Below are 25,985 nucleotides of genomic sequence, written 5' to 3' on the forward strand. Positions count from 1 at the left end.
CTGACTTGTGGGCATCATGCCTCCCAGTATCTGGTGCATTGTAAGGTGACTCAAATGTTCTTCTAGACACTTAAATGCTTTCAGTAATCCAGCTTCAACAACTCTCTCAGGCAGTGCCTTTTATGTACTTGCCACTCTCTGAGTGAAGAAGGTCCTCATATCCCCCTATGAATCTCTTCTCCTATCGTCTCCTCCCCCCTCACTGCCCTAAATTATATCGCCTAGTTTTAGCTACCTTTGACTTGGGGAAAAGTTTCTTGCCATCTCCCTTATGTTTCATCGTTTTAAAAATCGCAGCCCCATCCCCTCTTAATCTCTTGTGCTCCTCTGCTCTAGGGAGAGTGGATCTAGTTTCATCAGTCTCTCCTTCATAAATGAACTGTTCCATTCCAGGCAACATCCTAGTGAGTCACCTCTGCACCCTTGCAGTGTTATCACATCCTTCCAACAGTGGAGAGAATAGAGCTGCATACAGTACTCTAGCTGAGGTCTGACCAATGTTTTGAAAAGTTGGAGCATATCCTTCCTTCCCACTTCTGTATTCAAGGCCAGTAATCCCATACACCGTCTTAACTACATTATCAACTTGTGTTGCCACCTTCAAGATCAATGCAATTGTACTTCGAGGTCCCTTGATATCCTCTATGACCTCACCATTCATAGAGTAATTTCCTAGTTTCATTAGCACTCTCAAAATGCAGACCTTGCATTCATTGGGTTTAACTTCATCTGCTAGTTTTGAGCCATTTTGTTAAAGTCCCATATAATGTAGTAATTAAATCTAATTAAAACAAAACTTAATTAAGTCATTCAGATTCTTGATAATTTTGAAGTACAAGAAAATACGTTGTTTCGATTATATATTAAGTTTAGGTGATATGTTAAGTTACTCCATGTGGGATCTTCCTAGTGATGACACTGTAAAGGTTTTTAAAATAACTGTGGGCAAAAGGTTAATAAGGTAAGTAAAAAGTGACATTTTTAAATTTGAGGAATATTAAATATTATGCAGCCATTCTATGTGCCCACCCATCTCCACTGGCTCAATTCATGAGATAACATTTACAATGCATAGCTATGCAGATTGCATCAGCATTTTGGGGAAGTATGTATGAACTTTTTACACACCATTGCTGACTGGTCATAAAAGTGAATTTTGTCTGGTCTCTTTCTAAGATCTTGATCTGTTGCTGCTGTGTTTGCGTTTATTGGGATTTTCTGTTCAATTTCTAAGTTTTTAAAATGTGAAAATATTGCAGGCAGTGGAGTGACAGGTACAACTGCTCAAAACTACTAGTTAACTTAATTTTCAGTGAAGTAGTATATGTCTGTTTCATTTCTTTAGGATGGTAAATAATTATGCCCCCACCTTTCATAAATGAGGCAGCTGATTAAGTTGAAGAGAAAAAGTGTAAAAGATGTGGATTATGTTTATTCAGCACCTTGATGCAATTAACCATTGCACTGAAGGAAAAGAGTGTTTTTCATTAAATGGAAGAATACCCTCAATCTCTGAAGACAGTGACACTCTGCTTGCCTTGTGAAAACAATGTGTATTAATTCGTTATAAGATTGGGTGCATTTCAGTACAAAAAAGTCAATAATTTTTGATAGCTTGTTTGGAAAAACACTAATTTGCTTCTGACCCTGACCATCCAAATCTAGATGAAAATTTAGCTGACATTTTGTGATTTTTATTTTCTCTGTCTCTCTTCTTCAGATAAGATGTGAAGGAATCCGTCTCTACCTACTTTGGCTTCAAGCACTGCAAGAAAATTCTTCTGATGAGCAGCTGACCTTATTTGCTTGTCTAGTTCCTGGTTTTCCTGCTGTTTCATCACGAATTGGACCATGTACTTTAGATACGCTCATAAATCCTTCTTACAATATATCTGATGGTTAGTAATAGAAATGCAAATTAGACTGAATAAAGCAGTTTTCATTAAAGAGAAGTGGCAGTCAAATGAAAATCCAATTCATAAATTGAGAGAATAAATCAAAGATTAATTTTCCTCTATCCCTGTTGGCCACTACTGTGCCCACTGAATTCATACTGGCAGTTTGTGACCTCAAATTTCTGCTTGATTGCACAGGTTAATTTCAGTGCAATTTTTTAAGGAATTGGAAAGTGAGTTAATTCTGAATATCCAGCCTCCCACTTACTCTTACAGCTTCAAGAGTGATTAAGTTTGTAGTTACTTACCTGAGAATTTCTTTGGCAATAGTTACTCCATAGTTTGGAGTTAAGTTATAGTGAGTTATACAGGAGGAATGCAGGAAAATGGGGTTGAAAGGATAATAAATCAGCCACGATGGAATAATGGAGCAGAATCGATGGGCCAAGTGGCCCAGTTCTGCTCCTATGTCTTACGGAGTTCTAATCAGAATTGCCCTTGTCGAATCCAGATTTGTTAACTTAGGAGCTATTTCATACCAGCATTTTTTTGATAGTTGCATCATTTTGGTTATAAGAGCCCAAAGAAATGAGGTGGAAATTGGCTTGCTGTTAGATATTTCCTGTATTTTGTGGTTGATATACTAGGAACATTTTCCTCATTGTCAAACAAATGATACAATAGAAGGCATTGGCTAGAAGAATGTGCACTGTTGGAGAATATTGCTTCGAATATTGCTTCAATAATATGTTAACAACCTTATTGTTGTTTTATTTGCATAAGGCTAATGCCTCATATTTAGACATTCCAAATAACGTAACATGCTGTTAAAAAATCATTAAAGCTGGCTTTATTTATAACCCATCAGATTACAGATTGTAGTCCTGCTAATGCTGATAACCAACAGCACCTTGTGCATGCTTTGTTTGAGCCTACCCCATTCACCACAATTGTGTCACTGCACTTCAAGATGGTAAATAAAGACAGAATTTGGTAACTTGGCAATACTGCCTTGATCAAGTGGATCTGTGATAGCTAGATTGGTGATGTGAGGTTAAATCAATTTTTAGTGAGTATACATTTTGCACAATTACACTGTTAAGTCCTTAACACTTTAGTCAGCGATTTACTGTACATAGTGGTATTATCTAGTCACGTGCTCATGTCTGCTAAGTCCCAAAAATTAAGCCTTGTCTGCTTCCCAGTGCTCAGAAAGTATTCATTCCCCATTTGTGGGTGTCCATGAGGTACTAGGAGGTTTCAGCTCAACACTGTGGAACAAAGAGCCACATCTCCTAATTGTACTACCAATTAGTGCTACCATGTCTGGAAGCACACAAGGATGTTGATGAAGTCTGAGCCAATAGCCAAAAGATGTGGTTCTGCAGTAAGTCACTAATGGACATACTGAATGTTGCAACCAGCAACTCCTGTCATCAAGGTCTTTAATGACAGTATTGCTATGTAACTAACACCAAAAACAAAATGCCTCAATTTTAATGGTTTCTTAAAAGTGAACTTGCCTTATTTTATAAACATAACCCCTTCCATTTCAGTCATGAAAATTGTTTATTCATTTCCATAGAAGCTACCTGACCTGCTGAGTTCCTACAGCATTTTGTGTGTGCTGCTTACTATTTCCAACAGTTTTTTTTAATCTGATTGGCTGTTAAATTCTTTTTTGTTTGTTTTTTGCTAAAATGAAGAAGCATGGAAAGGAGATCCTGTTTTCTTTGTATTAAAATTATTGGGTATTTAGTGATCACACGATATTCTCATGCAAGAGACTCATGATCAAATCTAAAGTTAGCATTTAACTTTAACTTGCAGATAACCTGGAGACTAGGACATTATTACCTGAGTCACTTTTTCTAATGGTAGTTTTGTTCATTGTAATATGTGAAGTTAATCTTTCCCTCTGACTTGGCATTAATGGATCAAGAAAAGTTTAAACAGACTGCTGGAAAACACTGAGATCAAAGAAAATAGAGAAAAAATGTATAACACTGGTGTACAAAGAAGAAAATAATTGAGATGAGCAACAATATGTAGAGAAATGTAACCAGTTATTTTTAGTGCAGATGTTACATGAAATTGATCTGTTAAATATAAACCAGAAGTGTGGATTTTACAGAGTACAAGAATCCACTTTTCCATAAACCCTGGCAAGATAAAGGTTGCAAAACCATGATTAATCTTAACTTCTTTATGAAGCAGCTTAACAAGTTATTTATTATATCTAAATTGCTGCATTAGAATGTCAATAATTTTGGACAGACCATTTGCAACAATCTGGGTGCCAAATTTTGATGTGATTAAGTTTCTAACAGTCTGTCCATCTTGCCATATCCTCATAATGAATGGCTTTTCTTTTGAGAAATGAGGTACACCTTATGTTTTCAAACTCCTTTCTTTCTTTTTAAATCTTTTTATTGAATGTATACAAAAAGGTAAGCCATATAGGCACTAATACACTGTTAGAATATAATAAAATTACAGGAGATATTAATACAGATAAAAAATGATACAAACAATGTAATTTAAACATAACATAATAAGGTAACATAATAGTATACTAATTTATATATATATCAATAGAGAAAAGGAAAAAAAACCAAAAAAAAAAACCCACCGCGCAACTAAACTAAAAGCAAAGCAAAGCAATGGGCTAACTTGGAACCAGGTAGAGTTAAAGGACTTAAAATCACGTCCTCAAACCCGACCTCCATTAAAAACAGTAAAAAAAAAACAAGGGAATATAAATATGGGGCAAAAAAGAGAAGAAAAAAAATTACATTAAATGAAAATATTGAATAAAAGATCTCCAGGTCTGTTCAAATTTAAGTGAGGGATCATAGAGATTGCTTCTAATTTTCTCCAAATTCAAGCATAATATCGTCTGAGAAAACCAAAAAAAGGTAGTTGGAGCATTAAGCTCTTTCCAATGTTGTAAGATACATCTTTTCGCCATTAAAGTAAGAAATGCAATCATTCTACGGGCTGAAGGAGAAAGATTACTGGAAATTTTAAGTAATCCAAAGATAGCAGTAATTGGGTGAGGAGAGATATCTATATTCAATACCTGTGAGATAATATTAAAAATGTCTCTCCAAAAAGTTTCCAGAGTAGGACAAGACCAAAACATATGAGTTAAAGAGGCTATCTGCCCCAGACATCTATCACAAAAAGGATTAATATGAGAGTAAAAACAAGCTAATTTATCTTTGAACATATGTGCTCTATGAACAACTTTAAATTGAATTAGGGAATGTTTAGCACAGATAGCGGAAGTATTGACTAAATGTAAAATCTGCCCCCAGTCATCCACGGAAATGATAGAACCCAATTCCTGTTCCCAATCTACCCTAATCTTATCAAATGGAGCTTTCCTAAGTTTCATAATAATATTATAAATCATAGCCGATGCACCTTTCTGACATGGATTAAGGTTAATTATAGTATCTAAAATATATGTAGGAGGAAGCATTGGAAAAGAAGAAAGTATAGTACTTAGGAAATTTCTAACTTGTAGATATCTAAAAAAATGTATTCTTGATAAATTATATTTATTAGATAATTGTTCAAAAGACATAAGGGAACCATCTAAAAATAAATCCAAAAACCGTGAAATACCCTTAGTCTTCCAAATTTGAAAAGCACGATCTGTGAAAGAGGGAGGAAAAAATATGTTGCCTAAAATAGGAATCGCTAGCCCAAATTGGTTAAGATCAAAAAATTTTCTGAATTGAAACCAAATACGTAAGGTATATTTAACTATCGGGTTAGAGACCTGTTTGAGGCGTTTCAAATCAAAAGGAAGAGAGGAACCTAAAATAGAGCCAAGTGTATAGCGATGTTTTCAAACTCCTTTGCTTCTTCATTTTGCTGGTTGAATAACAACCTGACTTGAAGGTGCAGCTGATGTCCTGCTGTACTCTGCCTCCACTCATGGCCGTATCCTATAGCAGAAAATATAGTGGTTCACCAAAAGTGGGAGCACACAGGGAAACAGTTGGCAGATTTGCCTCCAGGAATTCTCAAAATTGTTTGTAGACCACGTGGGATCTCTGAATCAATGCTGTCTCTCTTATTAAACAACACTTGGAAAACATCAAAATAGTAAAAGTATGGAATGTAATCTGTAGGAATGATTCAGTGTCTACCATCATTAATAGCTTGATGGCAGTAAATCTGATCAAGCTGGCCAAATCCCAAAGAGTAGTTTATGCTGACATGGGTCTACAGCAAATAGTAGGAGAAGCAACATAAGGGAAATTGAATTCCATAATCCATCTTCTGTATTCCACAATCATAGAAGAGAGTCTCATTTTACTATTAGCGACACCTGCATTGTGTGAAGTGTTTCTGGCTGTTACCACCAGTTGAGTTATATTCCACCACCATCTGTAACCTCATGTTTCTCATTCTATTATTATTGTCACCCTAAGGGGTCATTCCCAGCTCATTGAGACATTCAGAAGTGAACGCTGAAAGGTGTACTGTGTGAACTTAAAAAGTGAATACTAACCGGAGAAAAGCTATAAAATGATGTTGCACATATGGCAAGCAGCAAAGCCAGGTTGTAATAGGTGGAACAAAGTGATCTGATGAACAAGAAACTAGATTTTCTGATTCTGTGGTCCTACTATGACAATTTTTTCAGGTGGACGATTACACAGATGGCAGGAGGAGATTATTTGGCTTGCATTCAAATATTACATGCTTTTAGTCCAAGATGGTATATAAAGCAAGTCTTTTACATGTATTCCTAGCATAAATGTTAAATAACTGCTAAAGTTATATATTTTTGTTGTATCTGGGACACTTCTGGAGAGCATAAGTGTGAAGATTTTGAAAAGCAGACATGAGAAGATTGTGGTTCTAATTTATGTGCTGTAGTTTATAGAAATAGACATAGAAATGTGTTTTTAATTTGGAAGTTTTGATGAATTGGAACAATTGCATTACCACAACATTAATAATTATTACTTTTAATTTAGTAAAAATTGCTGCAGAAGATATTACTCCGCTGTTACCTTCAGTTTTGGGAGAAAAGATATCAGAGGATCAGACTTCATATATGCTTCAAATCCTTTTGAAGTACATGGTAACTCAGGTATATCAAAAGTTTTAATAACATTTGTGAAGCTTCGCATTTGTCACTGAAAGGGAGTGCTCTTCTGTTGTAAATGCTGTTGTATGAAAATTTGTACTAAGATTTTAGAAATGTACTATCATTTTGAAAAAGAGCGGAGGAGTTTCAAGGACATAAGGAACTGAACAGAGACCCTTATGGATCCACAAAATTTTCTTCACCATTCAAAAGGTTACAGCCAAAACCCTGCCTTGTGCCTTTGTTACCCACTGGATTTAAGGTTTCCTCGATTTTTTTCCCCCTAAGAATTCAAGGAGCTTTTGATCTTAGCTTTGAGCTATCTCCACAATTAACCATCACAACCCGTTGGGAAATGAAATAAAAGATTCCCAACCACTGAATGAAGAAGATTTTCATCATCAGTCTGCAATTATGAACCTCTTAAACTGAGATCATTTCATCTGTTTTTTAGATTCTCCAGCTAGTTTCAACTCTGACAGTCTCTCTCATAATCATGTGGGTTTCGATAGGATGTCTGAATTCCTGGACTATAACCCCTTTGACCAAATCTCACTTTATATCTAGGTCTTTTCAAAGAATAGGCGAATCAGTATGGCACGATGGGTTGAGTAGCCCTTATCCAAAATTCCAAAATTTAAAAACCTCTGAAATCCGAAATATTTTTACCATTGACATAACGTCACAAATGAAAATTCTTCAAGATGCTGGGAAGGTACCCAGGCAATGCATAGGTATCTGCACACCACAGACATTTCTAAGAAGTGACCTTACATATGTAATAAGCAGAAGTTAATAAAAAAAATAGAAAACACAGCACAAAGCGAAAAATGAACATCTTAATCAAAATTAAAAGAGTGGGTTTGTCACTCGGAGTGAACAAATGCCACTTAATGGTATGCTGATATGCTGATCATGAAACAAGCAAAGATCTATCACAACAAACTGAAAATTTAAGGAAATTGTGATTATTCAGCAGGCTGGTTGCAGAAACTTTAGAAAAAATGCAGCATTAACTTTTTTAAAGATTTGTGATGATAAATTCATTGATGAGTTTTCCAAGATTGTCGCTGATGAAAATCTAACATGCTGAACGACTACATCAGTCCATATGTGTGATGAATACGTGTAAGACAAAGACTACTTAGTGGTAGCATACAAATTCAGAGACAGAAATGATGGCGATCTCAAGCTATCTCATGATATATTCCAAAATCTTTAAAAATCTGAAACACTTCTGGGCCGAAGCATTTTTTTAAATGTAATTTTTATTGAGTTTTCAAAGTGAATACATGAAAAAATAATGTCTACCCTACCCCCTCCCCTTAACCCTTCCCCCCGATATATACTCCTACCTGAAAAATAAAAGAAAGAAAGAAGGAAAAAAAAGAACTGCCTGGATATTGGAAGGTTTCCACATGCTCCATGGGATTCAAAATAAATTTAGTATATTTATTTATTACTTTCCCCAAGGGACCAAGATCTTTATCATCGGAGCAACTAAATATGCCATCCTATCTTTTGTAAATATGGGCGAATATTCAAAAATGTTTCATATTTATCTCTTAAATTGTAAGTAATTTTTTCGAGTGGAATAGAACTAGCCATTTCATTGTTCCAACAATTCATACTTAAATACAAATCAGATTTCCAAGTAACTGCTATAGCCTTCTTAGCCACTGCCGATGCAATTTTTATGAATTCTTTCTGATATTTATTCAATTTAAGTTTCGGTTTTATCCCTTCAATATCACCTAATAGAAATAATACAGGGTTATGTGGAAGTTGAGTTCCAGTAATTTGTTCCAATAAGACTCTTAAATTTATCCAGAAAGGTTGAATTTTAGAACAAGACCAAGTAGAATGTAAGAAAGTACCAATTTCTTGATTACACCGAAAGCATTGATCAGATAAATTTGAATTTAATCTATTTATTTTTTGTGGTGTAATATATAATTGGTGTAAAAAATTATATTGTACTAATCTAAGTTGAATGTTTATTGTATTTGTCATACTGCCAAGACAGAGTCTTGACCAATTTGTTTCCTCAATATTAATATTCAGATCTGTTTCCCATTTTTGTTTTGACTTGTGGATTCCTTGTTTAATTGTCTGTTTTTGAATCAAATTATACATACAAATAAATTTTTTAATTTTTCCTTTTTGAATTAAAATTTCAATTCAATTTCATTGGATTTTGGCAAAAACATTGTTTGACCCAGTTTGCCTTTTAAGTAAGCCCTTAATTGAAGGTAACAAAAGAAAGTGTTATTTGATATTTTATATTTATTCTTTAGTTGTTCAAATTACATCAATATACCTCGTTCATAACAGTCTCCTATAGATCTAATCCCTTTTTGGTACCAATTATATAAAAGTTGATTATCCATTGTAAAAGGAATAAGTCTGTTTTGGAACAAAAGTCTCCTTGCTAATAAAGATTTCTTTATTTCATTATCAACATTTATCTTATTCCATAGATCAATCAAATGTTTTAATATAGGAGATTCTTTCTTTTCCCGTATCCATTTGGATTCCCATTTATATATAAAATCTTCAGGTCTATTTTCTCCTATCTTACCTAATTCTATTCTAATCCATGTTGGTTTTCGATGATCAAAGAAAGATGCAATAAATCTAAGTTGATTTGCTTTATAATAATTCTTAAAGTTTGGAAGTTGTAACCCTCCTAACTCAAATTTACACGTCAATTTTTCCAATGATATTCTTGACATCTTTCCTTTCCAAAGAAATTTTCTCACACATTTATTTAACTCTTGAAAAATTTCTGTGGCAATTGTATTGGTAATGTTTGAAACAAATACTGTATTCTAGGAAATATATTCATTTTTACAACATTGACTCTACCCACTAATGTTATTGGTAGTATCATCCATTTGTCAAGATCTTCTTGAATTTTTTTCAATAGCGGTAAATAATTAAATTTATATAAATTTTTTACATCGTTATCAAGTCTTATACCTAAATACTTTATACCATTTACAGGCCATCTAAATTGGGTTGCTAATTGACATTGGCTATAGTCTCCTTTAGTAAGAGGTAAAATTTCACTTTTATCCCAAGTTATTTTATACCCTGATACTTTCCCATATTCATCCAATCTAGAAGATAATTTATGTAACGAATGCTGTGGGTTTGTTAAGTAAATCAAAACATCATCAGCAAAAAGATTCATTTTATATTCCTCCTGATTAACTCTAAAACTCATAATATCTGGATCAATTCTAATTAGTTCTGCTAATAGCTCTATCGCCAGTACAAGTGAAGCAGGTGATAATGGACAACCTTGTCTAGTTGACCTTTTTAACTGGAATGGTGTTGAAATTTGAGTATTTGTCACTACTTTAGCATTAGGGTTAGTACTTAAAGTCTTAATCCAGTTTATAAAAGATGTTCCTAACCCATATTTTTCTAATACTTTTAATAAAAAATCCCATTCTAATCTATCAAATGCTTTTTCTGCATCCAAGGCTACTACTATACTCACCTCCTCCCTTTTTTGTACCAAATGAATTATACTGAGTAGCTGAGTTACATTATCTACCAATTGTCTATTTTTATTAAATCCTGTTTGATCCATATGTGTTAATTTTGCTAAATATTTAGATAATCTATTCGATAAAATTTTTGCTATTATTTTATAATCCATGTTCAACAAAGAAATAGGCCTGTATGATGCTGGTTTTAAAGGATCCCTGTCTTTTTTTGGCAATACTATTACAATCACTGTTGAAAAAGATTCTGGGAGTTTATGTATTTTTTCTGCTTGACGTATTAACTCCATAAAGGGAGGAAATAATAAATCTTTAAACTTTTTATAAAATTCAGGTGGGAAACCATCTTTTCCTGGAGATTTATTACTTTGGAGTGATCCTAAAGCTTCTTCAACTTCTTTTAATGTAAAAGGCATATCTAATCCCTTCTGTTCTTCCGAATTCAATTTTGGAAGAGTTACTTGTGATAAAAATCTTTCTATCTCATTAACATCATTTTGTGATTCTGATTGATATAATTCAGAATAGAAACTTTTGAAGGTTTCATTAATTTCTAAAGGTTTATAAGTAATTTTATTTGCACTTGTTCTAATTGCATTTATCGTTTTGGAAGCTTGTTCTGTTTTCAACTGCCAAGCAAGAATTTTATGTGCTCTCTCACCTAACTCATAATACCTTTGCTTAGTTCTTATGATTGCTTTTTCCATTCTGTATGTCTGAAGCATATTACATTGTAACTTCTTATTGACAAGTTGCCTTCATTTTTCTTCTGTCATATGTCTTTGAGATTCTTTTTCTAATTTTCTAATCTCTTTTTCCAATTGATCTAGTTCTGCCATATATTCTTTCTTAATTTTAGACGTATAACTTATTATCTGACCCCTCAAATATGCTTTCATCGCATCCCATAGTGTAAATTTATCATCCACTGAATGAGAGTTTGTATCCAAAAAAAATTGGATCTGCTTTTTCATAAAATCACAAAAATCTTGACGTTTTAATAATGTTGAATTAAATCTCCATCTATAAGCCACTTCTTCCTTATCAGTCATTATTATTGTCACTAATGGAGGAGAATGATCTGACAATATTCTTTATTTTCCCTCTGTGTTGAATATGCATTGATAATAGGAAAAGATCTATCCTTGAATAAGTTTTGTGTCTATTAGAATAGAACAAATAGTCTCTTTCTTTAGGATTAATTCTTCTCCATATATCAATCAAATTTATATCTTTCATCAATGATGAAGTTAGTTTTACTACCTTCGATTTTGTGACAGCCTTAGTTGATCTATCTAAGACTGGGTCTAGGCAAAAATTAAAATCTCCTCCTGTTAATATTTTTTCATGTGCATCAGCCAAATTCAAAAAAGCTTCTTGTATGAATTTTGCATCATTTTCATTTGGTGCATAAATATTCATGGAAGTCCATAATTCAGAAAAAAGTTGACAGTGTATAATCACATATCTCCCCACAGAATCGGTTATTACATTTTGTATTCTAATTGGTAAAGTTTTATTGATCAAAATTGCTACTCCCCTCGCTTTTGAATTAAATGAAGCTGCAACAACACTACCCACCCAATCTCTCTTTAATTTCTGATGTTCTGTTTCTCTTAAATGCGTTTCCTGTAAGAAGGCTAAATCTACCTTCATTTTCTTAATATGTGTTAAGATTCTTTTTCTTTTCACTGGTCCATTAAGCCCGTTAACATTAAAACTCAAGAAATTCAATAAATTAGTCATTATTCTTAACAAAGTTGCTCCAATCTAAAACATTACTTAGCTTCTCAACTCTCATAGCTCCTTGGGGAATCTCTTTGAACTTCACCATGTTGCTATGTGTTTCCCTCCCAATCATCCAGGCAAAAAGAAAGAAATAAAAGATAGATATGAAACAAAAAGAGAAAGCTGACACGAAGCTGGGCGGCAGTGTTAGCTGTGAGGAGGATGCTAAGAGGATGCAGGGTGACTTGGATAGGTTAGGTGAGTGGGCAAATTCATGACAGATGCAATTTAATGTGGATAAATGTGAAGTTATCCACTTTGGTGGCAAAAATAGGAAAACAGATTATTATCTGCATGGTGGCCGATTAGGAAAAGAGGAGGTGCAATGAGACCTGGGCGTCATTGTACACCAGTCATTGAAAGTGGGCATGCAGGTACAGCAGGCGGTGAAAAAGGCAAATGGTATGCTGGCATTTATAGCAAGAGGATTCGAGTACAGGAGCAGGGAGGTACTACTGCAGTTGTACAAGGCCTTGGTGAGACCACACCTGGAGTATTGTGTGCAGTTTTGGTCCCCTAATCTGAGGAAAGACATCTTTGCCATAGAGGGAGTACAGAGAAGGTTCACCAGATTGATTCCTGGGATAGCAGGACTTTCATATGAAGAAAGACTGGATGAACTAGGCTTGTACTCATTGGAATTTAGAAGATTGAGGGGGGGATCTGATTGAAACGTATAAAATTCTAAAGGGATTGGACAGGCTAGATGCAGGAAGATTGTTCCCGATGTTGGGGAAGTCCAGAGCGAGGGGTCACAGTTTGAGGATAAGGGGGAAGCCTTTTAGGACTGAGATTAAGAAAAACTTCTTCACACAGAGAGTGGTGAATCTGTGGAATTCTGTGCCACAGGAAACAGTTGATGCCAGTTCATTGGCTATATTTAAGAGGGAGTTAGATATGGCCATTGTGGCTATGGGGATCGGGGGTATGGAGGGAAGGCTGGTGCAGGGTTCTGAGTTGGATGATCAGCCATGATCATAATAAATGGCGGTGCAGGCTCGAAGGGCCGATTGGCCTACTCCTGCACCTATTTTCTATGTTTCTATGTATAACAAAATACCCCCCTACTAATGTTGTGAATGAAAAGATACACAACACTACCCCCCTCCATTTTGCAGGTCGTGGCTATTGCCACGCTTGCACACATGAATAGCGTAGCGATTGGTCAGTATTTCTTCCAGCTCCCCGTAACAAAAAATTGTGTGTGTGTGTGTGTGTGTGTGTGTGTGTGTGTGTCACTATTCACTATTCCCAGCTATAATATCACTATTCCCAGCTAATATTCCTCAAATTTTAACCTTTCTTCCCCTCCCTCATATAATTAATAAGATATTTATATATTCATCCGCCTTTAAAAATCCAGCAGGTCTATTCCTTGACCCAGTCTTCATCGTCAATCCATCTCGCTCCCCTGGGTTTGTTCTTGTATCTGGTGAATATTCAAAGAATCTTGCACAAACTCCTTCGCTTTCCGGTAATTGTCAAAAAATCTTTTTCCTCCGCCAGCCAAAAAAATCTTCAAGGTTGCAGGATAACGCAATATAAATTGATAACTGTGATCCCATAGAACTTTTTTCACTGGATTAAGTTTCTTCCTTCTCTTCAAAAGCTCATAACTTATGTCAGGGTAGAAAAAAATTTTCTTCCCTTCTATCATCAATGGCGCTTTCTATTCTTGGCAGCTTGGGCAGCCGCCTGTAGAATCCTTTCTTTGTCTTGAAATGTTAAGAATTTTATTAAAATTGATCGTGGATATTGGTCATCCTGTGGTTTTGGCCTTAGAGCTCTATGTGCCCACTCAATTTCAATTGATTGGTTTTCCTCTTTTATTTGCAAAGTTTCCGGGATCTATCTTTGAAAAAAATTCTATTGGATTGTCTCCCTCTATACCTTCTTTAAGACCAACAATCTTAATATTATTTCATCCACTAAAATTTTCCAACGCGTCCACTTTCTCCAACAGTCGATTTCTTTCCGTTTTCCAGACAAGCATATCATTTTCTGTTTTTTCCACTCTGTCGTTAATTTGCTCCATTGTTCTTTCCAACTTTTGAAGTTTCTTATCCATTTTGTCCTGTCTTTTCATAGCTTTATCATAGCACATCTTCATGTCTGTAAGCTCTGTTCTTAATTTTCTTAGTTCAGCCGTTACTTGCAATAAAGCCTCTCTTATGTCTGCATTGCATCCTTTACTTCCAGTCTCTTCCAGTTCTTCCTCCTCTTCATCATCTGTATTCTCTGCGGAATCCAATTCTGACTCTGAGTGACTTTCACTTGTAGTGGCCGTCGGTTCTTGTAGTTTGAGTTGTATCGATTTCGCATGCCAACTTCTTTGCGCATGCGCAATTCCGGCATCTTCTTCCCAGGGACCGCTCCCGCCACCATTGCTCCCTGTTCTTCTATGCCAGAGATAAAATGCGTCTCCTCCGAAGGAAATCCAACCTGAATCTGAGGCTCCATTGCTGCAGTAAGCCCTTTTTACTTCCCATCTCGCAGCGACTTCGCAACAACAGATTTCTTCTGTTGCGGTTTACGAGGCATATCGTAAAATAGCCTTGAGAAGCTTATAAGTAGTTTTCGGAAAGTATTTATTAACTTTACTTTGTTCAAGCGGTACTTTGCTGATTTTTTACGGGAGAGCTGGATTTACACGTCTCAATCCCATGTCATCACGTGATGGCCCTCCCCCCCCCCCCCCAGCCTAAGCATTTTTGATAAGGGGTGGTCACCCTGTATAATAATTTGACCCAGTGTAAAAGCTGACTTTCAGTATCCTTTGTGTTGCATTTTTCTGCTGTTAATCAACATTGGAAATCATTCTTTTTCAAGTGTGTCCCTAATTTCCTTCTGAAAACATTTTTTTCTCCATTTAGAGACAGAAAGTTGCCGATCATAACTAGGTTCCAGATATTGATTAAAAAGTAAGCTTTTGACTTCATTTCTGCTATTTGTGGAGGGTACCACCTCTTTTACACTTAACCTTTAGCTGAAATCTTGTGTATAAGTGAAGGATCTTGACCAGAAATGTCAACTACTCATTTCCCTCCATTGATGTTACTTATCCCACTGAGTTTCTGCGGCATCTTGTAAGTTTCTCCAGATTTCAGCATCTGCAGTCTTTTGTGTCTCCACCTTGATATGAAGTTGTCAGACACATTCTTGCACCCAGTACTGAGCATTTGCCATATTCCAGTCCCCTGGCACTACCTCTGCAACTATAGTCAATGGGAAGAATATGGAATAAACCTTCTAGAACCTCCACCCAGTTCAAATAGCAAAGTAGGATGCATTGCATCTAGACCTGACATTCATTTGAATACATCCAGTCTTTCTGGACCCTCAGAATTGGTGTTCACCCTATTGGTCGTATCTCTTTCCGCTTACTGAGATTTGGCCTTACCATCCGAGGAATTAATCTAGTGAAATCATGTGTTGTAGTGTCTCCAAAGCATGTACAGTACTGTGCAAAAGTATTAGGCACATATACATAGCCAGGTGTCTTAGATTTTTGCACAGTACTGTATTTGTCAATGTGGAGCAGCAAATGAATTTGTAAATCTGGCAGGAGCAAAGGATGTTGGGAATGGTGAGGGTGGAGTGCTGCAGGAGGAGTGTAGTTACAGGTGGCAGTGAAGGAGTACTAGGAGTGGGGATGTGGGATTGCACAGGTGCGGACACACCCAGACATGAGACACCAGGCAAGGTCATTTGATTCCAAACAATTAGTTTATTGATCCTTACAGAATGTCTATCTGATGGCCCCTGCTCCCACTCTTCTCCTTTCCCCTCCCTCTTTCCCTGCCCCCTTCCCACTCTCAGTCCACAATAGAAACCCATATCTGAATCAGGTTTATCATCACTCACATATGTCATGAAATTTTATATTTTATGGCAGCAGTTCAGTGCAATACATCGAATTATGACAGTACTCTGCAGAAGTATTAAGCACCCTGCTCAACATCATTTTGTGCTGTGTCGTATGACATAGGCGATCATGGTCACCATGACCATGATTGTTCTTAGGAAATTTCTCTGCAGAAGTGGTTTGCCATTGCCTTCTTCTGGACAGTGTATTTTGCAAGAGGGTGACCTCAGCCATTGTCAGTACTCTTCATAAATTGCCTGGCGTCAGTGGTCACATAACTAGGGCTTGTGATGAAGACCAGTTGCACATACGACCATCCACCATCTGCTTCCGTAGTTTCACGTGGCTCTGATCGGGGTGGGCAGGGCTAAGCAGGTTCTACAACATATCTAAGAGTGTCCTGCAGACTAGCAGAGAGAAAGAGCGCCTTACACCTCCTTTGGTAGAGACATATCTTGACCCTGCCACCCATTTATGCAGCCTAGATATGCATATCTTGTTGAAGCTTTTGTATGGTACTACATGTTCTTGAGACTGGAGATCAAAATTGGACATGATACTCTTGATTTGCTCTCTCTGAAGCCCTGTACAATTTGGAGGGCTTTACAGTTTTGTCTACAAAACAAGCATCCAGACAGTTTTTAATAATTGCAGGATACCTCAGTCGAAACCTGCAGGATGTTTTATTCATATTCCATCAATATGTCACCTTGGTCACGAGGGAAACAAACAAACTGGACCATATTTACACAAACAGACATGGGACTTACGAGTATCCTATGCCCTCATCTTAGCCTCTCCAACCACATCGCCATAATGTTAATCCCAGCATACCGACCGCTGCTGAAAATGGAGAAACCGATCAAAAGGACCATCACTGAGCCAGTCTCTGTGCTTGAGCACTGTTTTGAATGGACTATCTCTGACAGATGTTCAAGGCGGCCACCACAAACTGAGAAGATACAGACTACACAAAGAAAATAGCGTTACCTGTATGAGTGTTGCCTCCCTCCCTGGAATCCTAAACATCTGTTATGCACGCTTCGCAGCATGCAACACAATGCTGGTCACAAAAGTTAATCCCCTCCCAGATGAGCAGCCACTGTCTGTAACAGCAGCAGACATGAGAAGGACTCTGCAGAGAGTCAACCCCCATAAGGTTGCTGGGTCAGACAATATCCCAGACATTGTACTCGGAGAGTGTGCACATGAGTTCGCTTATGTGTTGATGGACATCTTCAGCAACACTTCACTCATTCAGGCTGCTGTCTACACATTCTTCAAATCAGCCACCATCACCCTGTACCAAATAATGCTACAGTTTCAGACCTAAGCAGCTACCACCCTTTAGCAATGACGCCAATCATCATGAAGTGCTTTGAATGGCTGATAATGGCACATATAAGAAAACTCAATTCATGCCACACTGGACCACCCTACGACAGATGCCACAGCGTCTGTAATGCACCTGGCTCTGACACACCTAGAAAACAATGGCACTTATATCAGAAAGCTGTCTCTGGATTTCTTTTCAGCATTCAACACTATTGTCCCACAAACCTTGGTGGGAAAAAAACTCCTATTCCTAGGTTTAAATATATCACTGTGCCACTGGGTGTTGGACTTCCTAACCAACAGACCTCAAATATTCAGGTTGCACAACCGCTCCTCCCTCCTCATCATTCTTAACATAGGTGCCCACCAGGACTGTGTGCTGAACCTATTGCTGTTCACTCTGCTCACACATAACTGCATGACCAAACACCCGAGTAATCGCATTGTCAAATCTGCTAATGGCTCATCACCGGCAACGATGAGATGGCCTACAGAGAAGAGGTGGTAGAGCTTGAGGTCTGATGCCAGGCAAATAACCTCTTCTTCAGTGTTAACAAGGCAAAGGAGATGATTAGCATCGTGCCCAATGTTTGTCCCGTTGACATCATCACCAAAACAGAAGATTTGGTCATTGTTCTATTACCTACTGTGTGTTGCAATTGAGGTTGCACTTCAGAAGTGAAGTTGGATTCCATGGCAAGTTAGTGATAGAGCTGTCTGGATATGAGCCCTTGAATTTATTCTAATAAACACTTTTAATGAAGAAGTAAGGATCTTTTATTTTATCTTATAGTACTACAATGATACATCAGCTGCTATTGATGATGAATGACAGAGCAAAACTTAACATTCCTCTTCCCAATCTCGAGATATCATGAATGCCAAGTAAAACCTGGAACAATTGTGATTTTGTTATATCCATTTTTCTTTTCTATCCTGAGAATGTAACAAGCTTGTAATGTCTTTAAATTCCAATGTATTATTCAAAATATTTCATACTATTCCAATGCAAAGCCTTTAACATCCATTCTTTTTATTATTATGTAACAACATAATAATAGACAAAGGCATACATAACAAGTAAGATAGATAACCAGTTTTCTACTTTTTCTGACAGCTGGAAAAATAACTCTTTCCTGACACAAAAAGGGGAACTCTATCTTGATGTGCTGATTGCAAGTTTATCTTGCACCTTTGTCTGACTTTGAATAGCCTCAAGTTCAACTGCTGCTGCTTAATACATTGACGGAATGAAAAGCGGCTCTCTATGTACTCATTGGCTACTTTATTAGGTACAGGAAGGGATCTTATCTGGTTTTCTGCTGGTGTAGCCCATCCATTTCCAGGTTCAATGTCATGGGAGTTCAGAGATGCTGTAACACATAACACGTGCTTATTTGAATTGCTGTTGCCTCTCTGTCAGCTTGAATCAGCCTGACCATTCTCCTCTCACCTCTCATTAACAAGATGTTTTCACCCACTGAGCTACTGCTCACTGGATGTTTTTTTTTTTATCTTTCACATCATTTGCCATAAACTCTAGAGATGTTTTTTGTGTAAAAATCCCCGGAGATCAGCAGTTTCTGAGATATTCAAACCACCCTGTCTGGCACCAACAATCATTCCACAGTCAAAGTCGCTTAGATAACATTTATTCCCCATTCTGATGTCTGGCCTGAACAACAACTGAACATCTCAAACATGTCTGCATGCTTTTATGCATTGAGTTGCCGGCTGATTAGATATTTGCATTAATGAGCAGGTGTACACGTGTACCTAATATAGTGGCCACTGTCTGTATATATTCATTGAGAGGAAAGTCAAGAGAATTTACTCAAATGCACATTTTAAAATTCAGCTGTACTGTCGGAATGTTATAACTTTGTAATATCCAAGATTTGTGTATGTTCTTAGGTGTGTGCATAGCCTTGACAAAATTAGTTGTTAGTTAAAACATAATTTAAATAGATAATCAATTAACAAGGTGTCATTGTTTTGGCTAATATGAAATGCTTTAATTTTTCACACATATTAATTCAACATTCTAGGGAAAGGGGTTATTGGTAAGCAGCAAAGACCTTGAACATTTATAGTTATGATTTTCTCATTGATTTAAAAAATATTTTATGTGTATGTATATGTGTACTGCTTTTGTGAAGCATTTTGCATGCTATTGCTATTTTGGGAAATAGTTGCTTTCATTATGTTAACCAGTGTTTATTTTTTCCTAATTTGAAGGCTGCAAGCTTGGAATGGAAGAATAAAGAAAAACAAGAAAGTGGTTTCAAATTCCTTTTTGCCTTATTTAAGAAGTTCTACCTTTCCCACTTGTTCCCATCCTTCACAAAATTTACTAATCTTTACAATCCTGTACTTGGTGAGTAAAACAGTATATTAGGAGCCATCAATTAATGCTAGAACCAGAACTGTTTCTGCTTTTGCCTTCTCACATGTTATCCTGAAAGTGTGCACAAAGAAGTGCTGATCACAAATCTGAGGATTGCTGGCCAGGCTATTGTTTATCGTCCATTGTAAATTGCGGTTTGAGAAGGTGGTAGAGATAACCGAGCAGCCCATTAGGTCATTTTAACCATCTTAATGCTAGGCCAAGTCTCCAATCGATAATATAATATGCATGATGCTATCAACTGTTCAAATCTCTCACTATGCTGATACTTAACAGCAAATCTGCATTACTAATGCAATATTCTCTCACAACTAACTGCATAAATACTGTAATGCACTAAACACTGCATTCTTTCTCTGAAGGTCACACTGTACTGTAGTTATAGTTCTTATCTGTGATCCAACCTTGTGGATTCTGGCATTAGAAACCTCATTTTTTTTCTCTTTTTTTGGTTGTTGATATTTGACTTATAGTAATCAGAAGTTATAGTGATGTTGGATTTCTATTTTGAGTGGCCTATCTGAAAATGTGTCTATAGTAACAGCTTGATTCTTTGTCAACTTTGCTTGATGTAAAGTAGGTTGGCTAAATACTTAAGCGTAGAATGAGCTGGCATTTTTATATTACTGCGGGTTAGCATGAATGTTCTGCTTTATGGAAAGTCAGCCACCAAAACAGCTTTGTTCCTTGTTAAGTGAACACTAAATTTTAAAAATAAACTGACTTTACAGCACAGAAAGGACAGGTGGCTCAGCTGGCCTACACGAGTGTTTATTCTCCACTCTTCTGACTCTAACCTTTTCAGCATATTGTAGACTATTTGCCGTTGTGCTCATCTAAGCTCAGTTTTTACAGTTTGCCTCAACTAGTATATATGTGAGCAAATTTGCCATTTTCACCATTTGAGCAATGAAAATCTTCTCCAACTTCTTAAGTGATTTATGAATGATCATGTTGTATTCATGACCCTTAGTTCTTGAGTCCAAAGATGAACACCTAATCAAACCCTTGCATAATTTTTAAGATCTCTTTTTGGCAATCCGAGAGTCTTTTTTTTCTGGAGAATAGAATGTTACATTCATTCTTTCTTAGTAACTATCATGGATTGTTCCAGTAAAACTCCTTTGCACTGTTTACTTTGCTCCTTATATTTTGGAAGGTCACGATAGTAAATCTCTTGTCAATCTGTGAGGGAAGGAGTTTATTCATTTTCACATCAACTTCAAAGACATCAGAGATGCCAGATCCTGGATTCTGGAACAAAAACAAAGTGCTGGATGAACTCAGTGGGCCAAGCTGCATCTGTAGAGTCCACAGACCCTCACCTCTATTCTGGCTATCTTCTCTTCACTTACTCAGTCCAGATGAAGTTTCAACCAAATGTGAAATGTGTATTTCACTCTATAGATACTGCCTAACCTGCTGAGTTCCTTCAGCAGTTTGTTTTTTTTTTGCTTCAAATCACTCCAACTCGCCTCTTAATCCTCACCACCCATGAATCCATAAGACTCAGCTTCCATCTGGCTTGCGTTGTTCCCTTATTTAAATGGATCAGTGTTGGTATCAATGCCTTTAGCTGCCGTGTCCCTAAGCTTTGAAATCTTGTTTCTTTCTGTCTATTATCTTTCCCTCTCTTTCCTCCTTTGTGATGTCCAGTAAGTTTTTGGTCATCTAGCCTAATATCAATTTGTGTGGCTCAGTATCAGATTTTCTTTAGCAGTGCTTCTATAAAGCCCCTGGAATATTACACTTATAAATATATATCCACTGTTGTTGTTCCTGCTGCTGCGGTTCCCCGTCTTCTTGCAAACTACTGCCAATCAAGCTGACTTCCACATGGGGAATCTGTCTTGACCAAAAGCCCTGTGCTGTAAAGTTAAGGTGCATGTGGACTTACAAAATATTGTTCCACCAGCCAAGTTAACATCGAAGCTAGTTATTTGGTAACAATTTCTGTTTCTTAAATGGGCATGAAGTTTGATATAATCACCCTCAACCAAGATCAAGTAACTTAAAATAAAAATCCACAAGGGTTTATTTTGATACATCAAATTAATATGGATATAATTATGAAATATTGAAATTATTTTGTTCTAGTTTACCACAACATATTTATTTTCATTTCCAAAAGTCATTTTGCAATTCATGTGTTGGAAGTTAGGCACATTTGGATTTGTTTTTGGTTAAGTCAAAAGTAGATAAAGTTGAAGTGGGTTCAAAAACATGAAACTCTTATTTATTCTCACCAGAAATTCCTCAAATGAGGCCAAAGCCACTGTACATTAATGTAACACGAAACAATGAAAGCGTTTACAGCACACAGGACCAATACTTAGCAGCTCGAGTGGCATTTATTAAGTGGCTTGTGACCTTTTTCCTGGAAAAGAAATACACAGCTACCAGTCAGAACACTAAGAATGGTGGAGAAATGCTACCTAAAATTATCCAGGTATGGTTTTTAAAAAATTGAGTTTGCTTTCAGAATTATTATAATATGTAGCAATGTATAAGACCTAAAATTCTGTTCCTATGTTTTTTACAATTGCTAGTTGAACTCACTTTGTATTGCATCCACTAAGCAACAATTGATTTCATACCTGCCCAATGAAAACCCAGGGGTTGGTCATGTAAAATGGCTCAGAATACTTACCATTCCCAACCTCGTGATCTATTCCTATGTTTTCTTTCTGTATAGAACCTCTGGCATTTATTTTTTTCAAGCCAGAAAGTTCAGGACTTTGATGCACACCTGAATGCAAAGTCCCAAACTTGCTGAAGGGTTCTTGCTTGCAAACGTGTTACTTTGCTCTATTCCCAGACTTTACTCTCCTGAGGAATCCAAGTGCAAGCTTGCTAAAATTTCCTAACATTTGTACTTATGAATCTTGTACCTGTCGATAGTCTGTGCAGAGTCCACATTTAAGGGAAGATTTATAGGTTTGAATAAAAGGAAATAATGAGGAAAGAGACATTTTAAATTTCTGTTTACTGTAGTGTTTTAATTAAATGTTTTAAGTGTTTTTTTCAAGTGACCCAACTTTATAAAGAAATTATTTAATAAAAAATTGTGTACTTTCATAAGTTGGATGAGTTCTGAAGGACTTTGAAACTTTGACAGATGGCAAAGATGGACTGTGACTACCTTCTGTCAAAATATTCTTCATTATTCTCTGGTTGGTTCTAGTTCTGGCCTCTTTACAGGATATAATTTATGTATAGAAAAAACCTTACAAATGCCCTGGGCCCTGCCAGTTACAGTATGAACTTCCCCTTCATCAATTTCAACTTCTTCACTTTATATGAGATTACAAAGTGTAGCTATGTACACACTTAGTGGCAAGTGTGAGTGATGAACCATATTTGGGGAAATGTGGGGCTAAATTATTTAAGGAATCGATCTCCTAATTCTGCAAGATAACTTGGCAAGTTTTTTTCTAAGTCATCTCTAGGAAACAGAAACAGGTTAACAAACTTCAGGAAATTTCATTGATGTCAATTGTAGACCAGCAGTGGAAAGGTGAGCAGTTTCAAGTTCCTGGATGTCAACGTCTCTGAGGATCTATCTTGGGCCCAACATGTTGATACATTTACAAAGCAGGCACGACAACAGCTATGTTTCATTAGGAGTTTGAGGAGACTTGATATGTCACCAATGACACAGGCAAATTTCTACAGATCTACCATGGAGAGTACTCCATTACTGTTTGGTACGGAGGGGCCACTGCACAGGATCAGAAAAAGCTGCAGAAAGTTGGAAACTCAGGCAGCTCCTTTATGGGCACGAGCCTCCCCAGCATTGAGAACAGCTTCAAAAGGCAATGACTCAAAAAGGCATGGATCGTTATTGATCCTCATCATCCAGGACATGCCCTGTTCTCATTGTTGCCATCAAGGAAGTGGTACAAGATCCTGAGGACACACATACACAATGTTTCAGGAACAGCTTCTTCCCCTCTGCTATCAGATTTCTGAATGGACACTACCGAATTATTTTCCCCCTTTTTTTTCAACAGTAAAAGACTCTTTCATGTCAGAATGAAAACAGACCTCTACAAAGTGATCTAAATGAATTACAAATATAAAGTACAAAATAATTGACTGCATAGGTATTCACCTCTTCAAGTCAGTATTTACTAGGTGCACCTTTGGCAGCCTTGTGTCTACGTGGATAGGTCTCTATCAGCTTTGCACATCTGGACACTGCAGTGTTTCTTCTTTTCAAAACAGCTCAAGCTCTGTCAGATTGCACGGGGATCATGAATGAACAGCCCTTTTCAAGTCCAGCCACAAATTCTCAATTGGATTGAGGTCTGGACTCTGACTTGGCCACTCCAGAATATTAACTTTGTTGTTTTTAAACCATTCCTGTGTAGCTTTGGCTTTATGCTTGTGGTTGTTGTCTTGCTGGAAAACAAATCTTCTCCTAAGTCCCAGTTCTCTTGCAGACTGCATCAGGTTTTCCTCCAAGATTTCTCTGTATTTTGCTGCATTCGTTTTGCCCTCTACCTTCACAGGCCTTCTTGGGCCTGCTGCAGTGAAGTATCCCCACAGCATGATGTAGCCATCACCATGCTTTTGATGATGTGCAGTGTTTGGCTTTTGCCAGACATAAGTCTGATAGGCAAAAAGCTCAAATTTGGTTTTATCAGACTATAGAACCTTCTTCCAGCTGACTTCAGAGTCTCCCACATGCCTTCCGGCAAACTCTAGCCGAGGTTTCCTGTGAGTTTTTCTCAACCGTGGCTTTCTCTTTGCCATTCTCCCACAAAAACTGCAATCCGGGCAACAGTTATTGTATGTACATTCTCTCTCACCTCAGCCACTGAAGCTGGTAACTCCTCCAGAAACATGGAAACATAGAAAGCCTACAGCACAATACAGACTGTTCGGCCCACAAAATGAACATATCCCTACCTTATAACTACCTAGACTTTACCCATAGCCCTCCATTTTTCTAAGCTCCATGTAGCCATCCAGGAGTCTCTTAAAAGACCCTATCATTTCAGCCTCCACCACCGCTGCCGGCAGTCCATTCCACGCACTCACCACTCTCTGCGTAAAAAAACTTACCCCGACATCTCCTCTGTACCTACTTCCAAGCACCTTAAAACTATGCCCTCTCATGCTAGCCATTTCAGCCCTGGGAAAAAACCTCTGACTATCCACATGATCAATGCCTCTCATTATCTTGTACACCTCTATCAGGTCACCTCTCATCTTCCATCGCTCCAAGGAGAAAAAACCAAGTTCACTCAGCCTATTCTCATAAGGCATGCTCCCCAATCCAGGCAACATCCTTGTAAATCTCCTCTGCACCCGTTCTATGGTTTCCACGTCCTTCCTGTAGTGAGGCGACCAGAATTGAGTGCAGTACTCCAAGTGAGGTCTGACCAGAGCCCTATATAGCTGCAACATTACCTTTCGGCTCTTAAACTCAATCCCATGATTGATGAAGGTCAATGCACCATATGCCTTCTTAACCACAGGTTCAACCTGCGTAGCAGCTTTGAGTGTCCTATGGACTTGGACCCCAGAATCCCTCTGATCCTCCGCACTGCCAAGAGTCTTACAATGGTAGAAATTAGTAATTGTTGTTGATTGCAAATGTTTAAATATCTTTGAGTGTTAGATTTGTATGCAACAAAACACATTTTAAAAATCCAACCTGGAAAAATGTACATCCAAGAGCTTTCTTTACTGAGTGAACTCGAGTATTTGTGTTTTGCCGATCAGTAGAGATACATGTAATTAGTATCTTAAAACTTCAGTAAGCTGTCATCTTACTCCATGGGCCTTGGTTCCCAAGCTCCCTTCTTCCTACTGCTGAGAATTGCTTTCTCTTGCTGTCCACACCCATGCACTATCAATTTACAAGTTTTATATTTTTTTGTATGACTGTATGTTTAATTGCTATCTTTACTTATATGTACCTTGTATTGTGTATGACTGTTGTATTGCACTTTGGCCCCAGAAGAACGCTATTTCATCTGTCTGCATTTATGGGTATTCATGTTTGGTTAAATGGTAATTAAACTTGAATTTGAACACTGGTTCCCATTTTTCTTGA

At 37.1% G+C, this 25,985-nt stretch overlaps 1 protein-coding gene across 14 annotated transcripts in view; it reads left to right on the forward strand.

Moving 5' to 3' along the window:
- Nucleotides 1-25,985, forward strand: part of ralgapa2 (Ral GTPase activating protein catalytic subunit alpha 2) — a 560,288-nt gene that overhangs the window by 139,909 nt on the left and 394,394 nt on the right. For all 14 annotated transcript variants that reach the window (XR_011886861.1, XR_011886862.1, XR_011886864.1 and 11 more), the window contains exons 6-9: nt 1,721-1,898; nt 6,896-7,011; nt 19,750-19,888; nt 22,168-22,367. Coding sequence is in view for 10 of the 14 variants with exons in the window: in XM_072265566.1 (XP_072121667.1) it covers nt 1,721-1,898; nt 6,896-7,011; nt 19,750-19,888; nt 22,168-22,367 (633 nt within the window). In the remaining 4 variants the exon portion in view is untranslated. The remainder of the gene's footprint in view (nt 1-1,720; nt 1,899-6,895; nt 7,012-19,749; nt 19,889-22,167; nt 22,368-25,985) is intronic.

This window comes from Mobula birostris, chromosome 8, assembly GCF_030028105.1.
Source record: "Mobula birostris isolate sMobBir1 chromosome 8, sMobBir1.hap1, whole genome shotgun sequence".
Classification (NCBI taxonomy): Eukaryota; Metazoa; Chordata; class Chondrichthyes; order Myliobatiformes; family Myliobatidae; genus Mobula; species Mobula birostris.